The 13,728-nt window shown below is 43.3% G+C and overlaps 1 protein-coding gene across 1 annotated transcript in view; it reads right to left on the reverse strand.

Annotated features, from left to right (window-relative positions):
• The window catches only part of ACE2 (angiotensin converting enzyme 2), a 29,161-nt gene that overhangs the window by 1,469 nt on the left and 13,964 nt on the right, over nucleotides 1–13,728 (reverse strand). Inside the window, exons 9-18 of the mRNA XM_042788706.1 lie at nucleotides 13,037–13,206; nucleotides 11,752–11,978; nucleotides 10,818–10,962; nucleotides 9,140–9,238; nucleotides 8,392–8,514; nucleotides 7,858–8,030; nucleotides 6,794–6,852; nucleotides 2,493–2,593; nucleotides 1,402–1,518; nucleotides 14–208 (exon numbers count right to left, since the gene is read on the reverse strand). Of these exons, the coding sequence (XP_042644640.1) occupies nucleotides 14–208; nucleotides 1,402–1,518; nucleotides 2,493–2,593; nucleotides 6,794–6,852; nucleotides 7,858–8,030; nucleotides 8,392–8,514; nucleotides 9,140–9,238; nucleotides 10,818–10,962; nucleotides 11,752–11,978; nucleotides 13,037–13,206 (1,409 nt within the window). The remainder of the gene's footprint in view (nucleotides 1–13; nucleotides 209–1,401; nucleotides 1,519–2,492; nucleotides 2,594–6,793; nucleotides 6,853–7,857; nucleotides 8,031–8,391; nucleotides 8,515–9,139; nucleotides 9,239–10,817; nucleotides 10,963–11,751; nucleotides 11,979–13,036; nucleotides 13,207–13,728) is intronic.

The following is a 13,728-nucleotide window of genomic DNA, read 5'->3' on the forward strand; positions in this document are numbered from 1 at the left end:
AAATATTACTCACTTTTTGCGATCTCTCTGCCCAGTGATGATCAAGACAACAACTCCAATGACAACCAGGCTGATGACCACCCCAAATACGATTAACCAGATGGTGACTGGTGGTTCATAAGGTGTGGCCAGGGTTGGAAGTATTCCCACAAACTCCAGCGTGTTATCATCCAGTCTGAAAGCCTCATTGATTCGTCCCCGAGACATCCTGCCATCAAGAACAAATTCAAAGTTTCACACATCTATTGGAAGGCAACCTACAGTTTTCAGTTTTTTTATAAATATCCAGTGTGCCAAGCTTCCCCTGAACTGCTCAGTTGAAAAGGTTGCACAGGAGGTACTGCTTAACCCCTGTTCCTTCTGGCACAGGGTGGTGAGTGACAACCACAGTAACATAACCTGTTGCAGCCTAACTGACATGCTCAGACACTGTTTGAACTCTAAAACTCAGTCTTAACGTGTATCAAAAGGAGGCAAACAGCCTTCTGATCTCTCTGTATTTTGCCCCTCTCTCGCTTTACCCTAAGTTTCTTGGCTATCCATAAGCTTCTTGGATATGCGACAGAAAACCACAGCTTTGACATCTTCTTACCTGTTTCTCTCCTACAATCTTTCATAGTTTTGATTCTCATGTGTTTCACTGCCCTGAAAACCCTTTCCCTAGTGTATTTTCTGTGCCTGCTATTCACCAGACAGTGGCTTTCATAGCCATATTCTTCTCCCTTGGTTCACCAACTTATCTCACTGCTTTTTCAACCCCATTTCATGTTGCTGCTGATTTTATATTTGTGCCCTCTTCATTTCCTACTGTACATTATCCATGACCATTTGCAGAGTTGCAGTTTTACTCATAATATTTACAGCAATGACTTACAGTGGTGTCATATGGTGCTATGAAGGAGCTCTTCATTGACCTGTAAGTGGGAACTAGCTCCTGCTCTGACCTCTTGTTTTCTGTATAATCAAATACATCTGGCTGGTTTTCTAAGACATCATTATTCTGGAGTTCTTGCTAACAATAATTCTTGCACTGAATTTTCACTAATGAGAGGAAGAAAACGTGTGCATGAACACATTGTTATTGTGCTCTGTATTTCAGAATATAAGATAGTTCCTGTTAAAGTTTGAGCAATGATTTCCTGGCAAGGTATGATGCAATAAGGTGTGTTACAGCAGTTTTACAAGCCCTCTGAAACATTTCACATTGGCTGTTGTCCAAGACACCATCAGATAGATGGACTGTTTTCTTTCTGTCATAACAGTTTCTCTCATCCCATTATTTCCATGCTAACTGCAGAACTGACTTTATCACCCTTTCTGCCTCAGCTTTCCCTTCCACTCTTTCACCTGGTGGTTATTTGTTCTTTTGTTTTGTTTTTTTCCTAGAGAGCAAAATCTCACCTGATGGCATTTTCCACGTCAGCTTTGGGCACAGTATCACTGATATTACCTGGCATGCTGACAGTAAGGTAGAAGGAGACCCTTTGTGTCTGCTCCCCAACATGAATGTCTGTAATCCTAAAAAGAAACAGAAGATAAAGGGTTTTTTAATTGTTGAGATATTAGCTTTAAATTCAGGCAAGCGAATAGTTGTGTTTGATCAGCAATGCCAGGGTGTTAGTTTATGCTGAATGAATGCTTCCTAGTGACTTTAACTGGGAAGTGAAATCAATTTTCCTGACATCATTTCTTTTTCTATGTGCTAATTCGTTACTTTAGATGGAGAGAATCTACCCTGTACCTAAGACAATCGTTGCTGTAATTTTCCAAAGCACATAATCAGCAGCAGAACAGAGTACTTGGGGCAGGTCTCATGAATGAGGTAGTAGTAACAAGTGAAAAAAAAAATTCTTTTTCCTTTTATTCTGCTGGGAGTAGATCCTGGATGTTACATGACTGATGTTCTGTAAAGTAATATCAAATAGCTTAAGTAGATAGCTTCTGAAAATTTTCTAACAGGCCTAATAAAAAGGGTTGTTTTTCTTACCAAAATCAATTTCAGATGATAGATTTTATGTTTGTAAGTGAACCTATATAAGATTAGTAAATCTGCACAGAATTCTAGTGCTTTATAATCCACAAGTTTATCTTTCATTGGCCCAAAACTTCTTGGATATTCAGTATCATACACACACATTGTTAGAAATTTTTATTTCTAATAAATGTAGCTTCCCTGACATTCCCATATAGTTGCCCGGCACAGATTCTCAAGGCTCAGTTCCACCACTGATAAGCTGTGGGAGACAAAGCCTTCTGCATCCCCTGAAGTTACCTATCTTTAGCACATTACTCCTAAACTTCAGACTCCTGAATGAAGACAAAAAACAGCATGTAACCAAGCTGGCATCTTGTCTTTTACAACCAGCTGATGTTTGACACTGTTTGTTGTCACCTTACATTTGACAGAGGGCACAATTAATTCCACCAAATCATGCTGCTAGTGAACCAGAAGCAATATAGACATATCTGGCACAATTAAGCAAGCCACTCACTGGAAGTTGACTTCCTGTTGCTTCACCTCTGCAAAGTATTTTCTCATGGCATAGGCAATGGATGACTTGAACAAGAAGAGCTCACTTCCATCCCATTCATACTGCAAAAACAGTGCAAGAGAAATTCATCAGAAATGGCAAGCTATCTGACACTAAGAAATCATTCTAAAGAAGAAATATCAATTGTAATGCTTGGCATACACTTTAGTATTATTTATTTGTGCCATGATAGCACTTCAGGAACCTACTCAAACCTTTTAACCCTGTTAATCTGGGCACTCTGCAGGAGAATAACCAAGTGGGTATCCCTGCTGCCAGATACTGCATCACGCTGTCCCTCTGCAATTTCTGGTACCTGGGAATTTCTGGTAATTTCTTTACATGGGGCTGCTGAAGATGCTGCAGTCTCAGCCCATCTCCCTGCCTTACAGGGAGCAAAGGCAGCAGGAGCAATATTGTTCTTACTGAATATTGTGCATTCTGTTTGAAGTCTAAAGGTTTCATAATTTAGATCTTGTTTTAATCACATAATTTTATTTTAAGACCTGTTCTTTTAAGGAGGAGAAACTTTAGGGTGGGGTTGTTGTGTGAAGATGGCTCGTTTATATGCTTGATGAGCTGGGACTTTTGTTTGGTGTATGTTTTGTTTCAGTAAATAACTCTTTGCATCAGTATTTCTGCAGCAGCCATATATTTGTTGTTTTTCCCTGAAGAATTGATAGGTGATATAAAAAATGCACTGCCTGTTTACAGCCTCATCTCAGCCTGCCTTATGAGTCCAAAGTTATTTGCAGTGGAAGTCAAAAATAGCTTCTCTGGGGTGGGAACTAACAGCTGTACAGGGGGCAAAAACCACCCCAGGAGCTGATAATGCAGCCTGGTCTGTTGTGCAACTGCGTGTGCACAAAAGGAAAATTCCTGTTTGAACTCTGTGGCATTTTTTTTTTATCCCCTGAAGGCCTAGATTTGATTGTGTTTATGGTACCTGAGTAGGAATGACTATAAATGCTGTCAGTGATAGTTTTACACAGTTCATGACTTTCTCGAGTGTCATTCAGGCAGGTGTGGTGGAAGGCAGCTCTGTTGTAACAGGCTATGTAAAACCCAGCTACGTCTTTCAAGCCTGTCCTCCTCTTGACACTGGTATAAAACAAACACAGAGAAATACCCGTGAGGAAAGGGCAGGAGAAGCCCGCTGTTGTCAGTCCGTGCAGGATCAGGCCCCAGGAAAGGGGCAGGTAACCCAAAGCCGCTGCAAGCGGGACAGCGTGCGGCTGGCAGGGGCTGTGTGGCTCCTGCTAGCAAGGGCTGAAGCCCTGAGGCACCTTCACCTTGGCAAATGCCTGCAGCTCCCTCCTGCTTGCCCAGTGGCAGGCAAAGCCCAGCGCCCAAGCACCGCTCCTTGTTACCGCCGCTGCCTCCGGCAGCTGGCAGCATTCACCGTCACAGCCTGCGATGCTATTGTGTGGGGTTTCTCAATTTTTCATTTATCCCCAACATCTTTAGGCTGAAGTGCTTGCTTTTTTTTTTTTTTTTTTTTTTTAAACCAGTAGCTAATTGAGCTTGATTCCTCTATTGCTGCTTTCTGTACTTAGCATCTTAGCTTTTTAATAATTTATTCATTTCCGCAGTGTATATTTTGTCTTTTTCAGTCTAATGTATTTTAATTGCCACTGTGCCTCTCAAGTGCCTTTATAAATACCATTACTGGCTGTGTGGATGGGAAGTACCTGGCTGGCTTCTGATCTCTGTTTGAGTAATGACTACCCACACGCCTTCCCTAGGCATCTCAGAAACCTACCTCGGTGCTCGCAGTTTGTTACAGAGGCTGCTTTGCTTTCAGAGCAAAATGAACTTTGCCAAGCACCTCTGCTCTGTTATAGCGTGTTCCCCCCAAGATCCCACATGTGACTTGAAAGTGTAAGTCTGGCCTCTGATTCAAAAAGGATTTTCCATTGTAAAATACATCTAACAGCTCTCCGTTCCCTAATGCCGACCTGTGCGCCAGCCTTTTACAATGTAACCACATTGACTGACCCGGTGGGGAATTTTGAATTAACGATTGAAGAGGGGTCCTGCTTTCAAGTGGTGGTCAGGGGACTGACACTTCTGGAACCTTTTATTTTAAATAAGACAGACCCCAAGTGATTCAGCGGGGGTCTTGTACAGTTTCCCTTGGGAGGGCACTTTCATCAGGCTCTGGCTGAAGCAAAGCTGTGGGTGTTTCAGCCCCATCAGCTACTCTGGTGATCCAGCAATCCAGCTGCAGCTTTAATCTCATCAGCCTGAAAACAATTAGCAGGGTAATTGCAGCAACACACGCTCTGGTACAGCTGGCGTAAGCTCATCCACGAGTCTGGGTGCTTAATTTGCCAGAACTTTGGGCTATTGAAACTTCCCAGCCAGTAAGAGCCAGGGTATGTAGCCGAGGGTGCAGGACTGCCTGCGTGAGCTGCAGCTGCCCCCGCTGCCCCCCAAACACAGATCTCCCTCAGCAGAGCAGGGGGACCTTTCCCTTTCTGCTCTAACCAGTGCTAAAAAGCAGAAATACAAAAAGATTTGCTGGCATACTCAGAACCCTTTCTGCTGTCCCAACGGGTCAAAGCAGCTCAAAATACATCTTAACCAAACCATTGCACCGCGTTCCCAAATTCTGTGCGCTGTGAGCCACGTAATGCAGCCAAAACATCGTGCTCTGTGTAGTTAGGCTGAGATTCCTGCCTGCCCGAGGTTCCCCCTGCCTCTTCTCTATGCCAGTTCATGCATGTACCATTACCTGCCACTGGCTACATACCAGCATTCAGTCACGTCCCCAGGAGCTCGGTGTCAGGGAAATTTGTGGGGAGGCACAAAGATACTAAACAAAAAAAGGTTTCTTGCAAGCTGGTGATGAGGGCTGGCTTTGAGCAGAAAATGCGTGGCTTGATCCTCAGAATTTAGGAACCTACTGTCCATACAATAATTCAAATTAAGTAATCTGTATGAGATTGTTTTACAGCTGCTCAATTGCACAACAAAAGACTATGATGGCAAAAGGCAGGCATAAAAATGATATTAAGCTAAACATTAACCATAATGACTAATAAATGTGTTGTAATAGGGAACCTTTTCATGCTGTTGATATCAGTTTTGAATTGTATCTAACTCGACTCAGCGGTCTAGGAAGCAATAAAACTCCAGTGGAGCTTGCATGTGAGAGAGTGATAGAAGTGAGAGCATCAATTCATATGAAAAATGAGCCCACCGTATTGCGTCCTTGCTAGTCCAATAGGTTCTGACATGCAGGTCTAAATGACCTGCCTGATGGCATACTCGTTCTTGGAAAATTACTAATGTTCTGCAAGGTGAAAATGGCTATTAACAGGAATGAAGTGTCTGCACTTAAGCCTTCTGTGCCGCCTCCATGAGATTAGCATAAAGAAGCACAGCTAGAATAAGGAGCACACTTGCAGCCTGGGTTAAGCAGATGGGCTAAGCCAATGCTCTGTTTAAAATCTTAAAAGCCATCTTAGGCTTTGATGAGTTTTTTCAGTTGCTGTAATATATTTTATTGTACCAGCTGGCATAACTGGGGAAAGCAGACAAGCACTCGGGAATTAAAGCCCTTCTCATCGGAAACAGAAGCAGCTGCACTGTCCCCTGCAATCCTAATAACAAAGCTGTCTCTGCATAAGGGTTGGAGGGCAGGGAGGCAGGTGAATATATCAGGGCCTGGAAAGATTACAGCAAACAAGCAAACAAAAATCTACAAAGGAATGCTGACAGAAGTGTTTCAATGTGAAATCAAAAGCATTTGAGAATAGAGAGTGGGATTCAACTCCTCTGCTTTAGCCCCACATTTAAAGGTGAAGTAGCTGCTCTAGTAACAACTTCTGAAGGCAGCCACCATAGCCATGGTAATGGAAATTAGAAGATATTAGGTAGAGGCTTTATTTAGACACTTCAGCATAGCTGGGAAAAATATAGCCATTTTCAGGTACATAGGTTCCCCTATGCTAGCCCTCCAGTTCTGTCCTGTAGCAGGTAAAAATAATCAGTACCTCCACAGAATAACTCAGCTCATCTGTCTTTCTTAAAACAGATGGGATCACTCCCTGTAGAGGTCCCTCCACTAACTGTAGAGGGAGTCTTGACCACAAACTCAAACGAGTCATCTTTTATGTGATAACCCTTCACCTGAGCTGATGCCACTCTTCAGATACAAAGATCAGCTACACCCTGCCTTATTTTCTGAGGGCCATCAGCACAACATCTCTGTTTCCCGAGCAACGGGAGGAGTGCCACAGTGCAAACACACTTACCGCCTGGTCCCCCAGTGCTGACTTCAGGCTGATGCGCACTTTGATGGCATTGCCAGAATCTGGTTTAAAAAGAAACAAGGGCCGTGTCAGAGCTGCAGCGACAGAAAGTCTGTCCCTGGGAAATACTGGGATGGCTAGTTTCCTCGCAGATTCCCCTGATCCCCCTGGTCAGCTGGGTGGGATTGGTCTTGGTTCCCTTCAGCCATCTCTACTGTAAACATCCCCATCTGAGCTGTCAGTCACCCAAGTCTGGTTTTGTAGTAGACAGAAAGAGCAAGCACAGTTAGAGAGCAGTCTTCTGGTCTTTTTTAGACATCTCCCAAAGGAAATGCCTCTTTCCTGCCACTGGGAATGAGCAGCTCAGATGTAGATGTTGGTGTCCTGTTAGATTAAACGCGCAATTAGAGACTGGCACAGCACTGAAAGAGTTATGGTGCTCTCCAGTACTGACATTGATTACACATATATAACCTGGGTGGTTCAACACTCAGTGTCACCACAACAGGCTGAAAACCATATTTTTTCCATGGTCTCTTCCTTTTCCTCCCCTTGAGCTCCCTTCTATTACTAGCACATAACAGCAAACAAAATAGTAGCAATTTTTCTGTACCGGTGTGCCCTTATGCCCCCAGCTCAGGGTCCTCTGGCTCCCAGGACTGGTGGCTCCCAGCCCTGCAGAACAGGAGCACCAGAGCACTGCTCTCAAGCAAGCACTGTGCAAGTGCAAGCCTCTGGTTTTTCTTGCCTCTGTGCAGCCATCCCACAACCTTAGTGCTGCCACTATTAAAAAAAAAAAAAAAAAAAAAAACAATAAAAAAACACCTCTATTTCTGAAAACTGGGTGAGGCTGTGACAAACTTCATGTGTGCTGATTTCTCCAGCTTTGGCCATGAGGAAGCCAGTCTGCCCTCCCATGAGTAAAACGTACTGCTCAGTGTGTATTTCCCATAACCCTGCTTCTCTAGGGAGAAGAACCTTCAGCAGCTACAAAAGAGAGGGACTTTGCCTATCAAGGGTTGTGAGGACTACCGAGTGTACTTAATTCACCCACAAGCCATACGTACATGGAGCCCAGTCTGTTTTCCAACCAACATATCTGCCAGAATTGTTTTTTTGCAGCCACTTATATAAAGGTTCGAAGTAGTGGAGCAAGGGCGCTGCATTCATGTATTTCTCTCCTGTTACACTTTCCAGTGCTTGAGTCCAGGGCTTGGATCTGCCTAATTCAAGCAATTGTCTGTGTATGTAGAAGGATAGGTAATATATGTTATTGTCATGTTCTATCTAAACATCTAGCAAAACAATCTGCAATTGCTATCAAAGTTTGCTCTTCTGCTTATGAATTCCCTCCTTCCTCCCATCACTCCTATTAATAAAAATAAACTATTTTCTCATTAACAGGCAATTAAACCTTTGATGTTTAGAACCTCTGTGGATATAAACTTAGTCAACTTATCAAAAGAAACTGAGAAGATATATGCTAAATTTTCAAGCCACGTTCATTCTTGATGCAACCTCATTGATTCCATAAGCTTTCAAGGATGAATTAGGCTTTGTTATACCCTGATTAATTAGGTGTGAGAAATTTGCTTTGTTACCTCAAATTCTGACCAGCTGCTCTGGAGTTGGTAATGTCACATGTGTGAAGAGGGCCGGTATGGTTAGCTGCCTTGCAAAGTGCCTCCTGAAACTGGAACTGATAGATGGTCCGGGTGTAATACCTAAAGGAAGGGCAAGGAGAAGTAAGGCACAGGTTTTCTTGGTCATCTGGCAAGGAAACCTGCAAACCCTTGGCCTTTGGAAAGCTCTGCTGTGTCAGGCAGCACTCCTACTTGGGAGGCTGCACTGCAAGGAAAGAGGCCAATGGATATTTATAGGTTACACTAACTCAGATTTAACGAAATGGCAACATCAAATGTAGCAGAAGAGTCCCAAATCTGTTCGCTGACACGTAAACCAGGAATGAGTAAGGTTTTTAAGGCCCAACTCCACCACAGCTGAGCCCTGTAAAATGAGATGGCTGGGACATGGGGGGACGTCCAGAATTTGGTGTGTCAGGGCTGCATGTGCATGGCCCAGGTGACAGTGGCACAGGGCATGCTGTCTCCCCAGGAGGCAAGCACCACATACAGTTGTGCTCCGACCGGTTTGATGGAAGCTCAGCAGCCTCCTCACTGCTCAGAGACTGGCTATGGAGCAGCCACTGATGTCCACAGAAGAACTTCCACTGAAATCAGGACTTTAAACGAAATAAGATTGTGTCCTGAGACTTTCCAGTAGATGTTTTAGGTAGTTGGGGCTTGTTCTGTACCCAGAATGTAAATCATGAATTATACACTGAGCTACCTTATGAATGAGTAATCATTGGCCACATGAAACAGCACCGCAGGGTCACAATAGGTTTCATCATGAGGGACTGGTTCAACAACACCAACTATTGCTCTCCTGGGGATGAAGGAAAAACGCAGGATTTCTGTTAATAGATAATAAGGAAAAATAATCTGACTCTGCTCTTCCTCTGTATTGTCTGATATGTATGGGCACCTCTCACTTCTAAACAGAAGTCCATACAGCTCCCAGTAATCCCAAACGAGTACGGCTCCACAGCTGGAGACCACACAGAAGAAGCTGCTTCAAAACTGATAGTGCAAGGAAAGGAACTGTATGATAGCATGGTGTGCAGGGAGTAATTAGTGGCATGAAATAATCTACAAAACATAAGCTTCACACACACACCTCTCATGCCCTGGTCCATCTGGAGTTTGAAGACTAACGTTTGCATTTTTATGCTGGGTCGGTGCATGCAGAGACTGGGTGACCCAAAAGGTGTATGGCCTGCTGTGCCACTGCGGTGGGGATGAGGTTTCTCTTTATTTTTCTCTCCCGAGAGCGTGTTTCCTGAGCAGTACTATGGAAACAAACCCATGTCCTAAATTCTGAAAATGGTAATAAGCTTACATGGAAATATTTTCCAATAAACCTCTATTTCAAGGTCTTGTTCCAGAAGAGAGCTTTGCAGTGCCACTACAGCAGATGCGATAAGCTTCCCTGAACAATTTGTCATTCTCCATTTCTCTGACATGTCTGCTACTTTTGAATAAATCGAAGCTGACTGATCTTTACAGTGGGTCAGGAGGCTTGCTAATATCAAGTTTTATTACAGATTTTGTTTGCTGATAGAAGCTCACTGTTTGCATTCATGTTAGAATGCAGACTATTTTCAGTGTGGGGTTTGTTTGGTTTCTTTGCATTTTCTGCCCCCATGTTAACCAACCCAGGAAATGACAGACTCCAATCTGAATCAAACCACTTATTAATCTTGAGCTCCAAGGTACTGAAAATAGATTGGCTGGTGGGCATAATCTGAAAAGACACCTCTGGATGTTATTTGCCAAGGCAACTGTATTTTCTTGACCAACAAAGGTGGTATCTTATTGCATAAGAAAGGAAAGAATCGGTCTGGAGTCTTTCAGACAATTTGCCTCCAAAACCACTCTAGAATGTGGAGGAAACGCAAAGCAGAGAAGTGTTCACAGATATTTGGTAGATTGAGACCTGTATACTTTTCAGGCTGGCAAGTAGGATGAATTTCATCTTCCACTTGCCCTTAAGGAGGTGGGGAGCAAACCAGAGCATGAACCCAATGACTTATGGAAGAGCTGTACTTTAGCTACAAAGATGTCTTGGGGGAATGGAAATGTTGATCCTGGGATCTGGAACATGCCATGCGAAGGCCATGGGCTGCCTTTATCAGATAAGATGATACTAGAAATGAGGAGAAAGTCTGCCAAGAAGCAGAGCAAATTGCCTGGGGCTGTACACAGTGTTAATGGGAATATATGGCTTGTGAGATGTCTGCACCACGTTGGGTGTTTCTATCTGGTATTCTACTGGGCTTTGTAGAAACTCCCTGAAAGACAGATCCTGCTCTATGGGGGCACAGGCACCTCCGTACGTTGAGTAACTATTAAGGGTTGATTTTGCAGGTTCATTTCAAAAATTCCTCTTCATTTCTCAAACTTACTTCATCTCCCACCAACGCTTTGTCCATTCCTGCTTTGTAATCTCACCCTTAAACACCATCCACCTCCACTTCTCCAGCATGTAAGTAAAAGGCATTGTTCCAACAATCGTTAGTGCTTGTTTGAGCAGAAAGTTGATTTCAGTTTCTGAAGAGAAAAGCAGTTAAGGTAATGGTTATGGTAGCAATTAGTATCTGATTAGACAGCTAAAGTTGCTTCCTTTTACAGCTAATGCTTACATCTGGTTTGAATTACAGATTTTCACTAAGGAAAAAGTGGAAGGAGGAATACTATTGAATAAAGAAAAAAAAAATGAAAAAAGATCACTTATGTATTATATTCAGTTTTGTCTCTCTTTCTTTTTCCCCTACCTCTTCAATAACCTAGCCCTTGGCATTTACATTTCATTGTCCTCCACTGAAAACCTTCCCAGGCTCTCGGGAATTTTGAGCTGAAGGCTTTGGTACATCTCCATCCTTATAAGGTAATACTCAGAAAAGCCAGACAACCTGCATTATAATGCCTACCTATTTGTCCACTCAATATTCACTTAAGTGGGAGATGTAAATCTCAAGGTTTCAGTTTCATTTGAACTGCTAAATACATACCTTGGTAGAGATATGTACGGATTTATGCAACAGAAATTTAAAAGACTATTGGAGGTTCATCTAAATGAACTATGAAGATTTTGGGATGAGTTGTTCAGTACTGAAGGTAAAGAAGTGCTAGCTATTTGTTTCTAAATTATGTAGCAGCATTATAAAGTAGCAATCCTTGCTTCATGATGTGATTTGGGGAAAAAAACAGTATTTCTGGTAAGTTAATGGGGTAAGATTTTCAGAGGCCTTTCAGTTGATCACTCAGTTTGCAGACACAATCTTCTGCTACAGAAAAAGGCCTGCAACTTAAATATATAATATTTATGCATTTATTTACCTTCATCCTCTTGGAAAGTTGGCTCTAGGAGGTCAAGAGATTTCAAGTGCTGAGGAGTGGCTGCAGAAAGTGACATAATTTCACCTACTGCTTCATGGAAGCCCTCGTTGGCACCGTCTCTCAGCAGGAAGGGCTGCACAGAGTATGCCATGTCATACTCGATGTGGCCCATCTCATGGTGCGCCGTCAGGAAGTCGTCCATGGTCACCTTGGTGCACATCCTGATCCTGTGCACCAGAGTCAAATGTTTGTGGTTAGAGAGATGGTGGCCTGGCCAGCTGCTACTCAAGCCCTGCTGGACACAACCATGGGCCAAAGCAGCTTCCAGAGCTTGTGAACACCCCTCGCCCCTCGCAAAACCCAAGCAGCCACAACATAGCATGGGATGCTGTTCCTCCTGCAAGAGAAAGGCTTGGAGGGGAACTTGGGAAAACACTTTCAGTCACCTTGAAGTTGTGCTGGAAGTAAGAAAAAATTGTTTTGTGAGAAGCAGCTGCTCTCTGAAACTTGGGAATAAACTCACTATGTGCAATGGAGTATCCACCATCAAACTTAGGCAGATGGTAGTATAAAAAATCTGTGTGTCAGTGCCTCCTGCTACTTCATCCTCATGTAGGTACTATTTAATAAAGGAATTTATTTCAAATAGGGTTTCCTTTCATCTTCCCCCAACTTCTGAGGTGTGAGGTGTGTGGCTGGCAGCTTTCACGAAGGCTCTTCTGGGGACCAGGCTCTTTCCCCAGTTAACCATGGATTCTGCAAGAAGGGACAGAATTTGCCCCAGGAGACTTCATTGTGTGGGAACTTGATGTCCCTCTACTTTCGCGAATATGGAAGAGATTGATGGATTTTCATGAAACTGGATATATCTGCTAAACATAGACAGTGGGTTCACAGGAGGTTTTCACTTGCTACCCAGGGACCCTGTGCCATTGCTGCAGAACACACTGATGTCCACAAATCTCACAGGTATCCGTAAGCACCCACGTTTCTGCTTATTCCCTAAGCCCTATAACACGGTAATTATTTCTCTAATTCATATAAATAATAGTCATTTCTTTGCTTAAATTTGAGAGTAGTCCCTAGGTCTTCACAGAAAAAGTTGCACAGAAGGGTTTACAGTCCCGCAGGGTCCCTACTCTCTTGTCTTCCTTCACCCTCTTATCATCCAGAAAAAAATTATAGATAAGGAAAAATTGTAATTTAAGCCAGCATGGTGCACCGTTAGTGAAAATATGAATGTTCCAGGTGATGGCATAAAAAGGGGTCATAGTAATTTCAGTACCTGTAGTCATTTTTCCCCAAATCCCATGCAGTAGGATGGCAAGCAACCTTCCTGTTGTCAGTTGGCTCTGTGAGCATAGAGTTATTCCAGAAGCCCTCAGTCATTTTGTCAAGGCCAATGGAGGTGAAGAAGGCCTCAGCAGCTTTGAATATTTTAATTGCATCCCATTTCTGAAAAAGACACCACCACCATTAACCACTGCTTCTGCACAGAGCCTGTTACTGACAGACAGTTTAACGCAGAGCAGCTGACTTCATATTTATCTCCCAGAGACTTCAGGTCAGCACCTGACTTACTGAGAGGAAGACAGTAGTGTCTGCCTTCAGCACTTCTGTAAATTCTGCTGAGATCTGGAATTAAGTGTTTTCCCCACAAACAAAATAGATTTCTGCACTCAGAGGTTCAGCAGATAGCACCTGACCCAGACCAGAGAAGCCCTCCATAAAAGAGAAGGCAGTGAAGATAAAAAATGCATTCCTGTCTGTAGCGTGTCAGATACGGGATCCAAACCTTCAGCCCCTTCAGTCAGGGTCAATTCATTATAGGAAGTGGAGCTGCATTCCCAGCAGCTGAGTATGAGAGGGGATCTCCGCCAGAACCATAAAACCTAGAAAATGTACCTATAGGAGTCGCTTATCAGCCTGTAACTGCATATTAATGTCTAGAATACTTCTGTCATTCAGCAGTTTTAT

This window comes from Tyto alba, unplaced genomic scaffold (assembly GCF_018691265.1).
Source record: "Tyto alba isolate M040663 unplaced genomic scaffold, T.alba_DEE_v4.0 Super-Scaffold_14, whole genome shotgun sequence".
Lineage (NCBI taxonomy): Eukaryota > Metazoa > Chordata > Aves > Strigiformes > Tytonidae > Tyto > Tyto alba.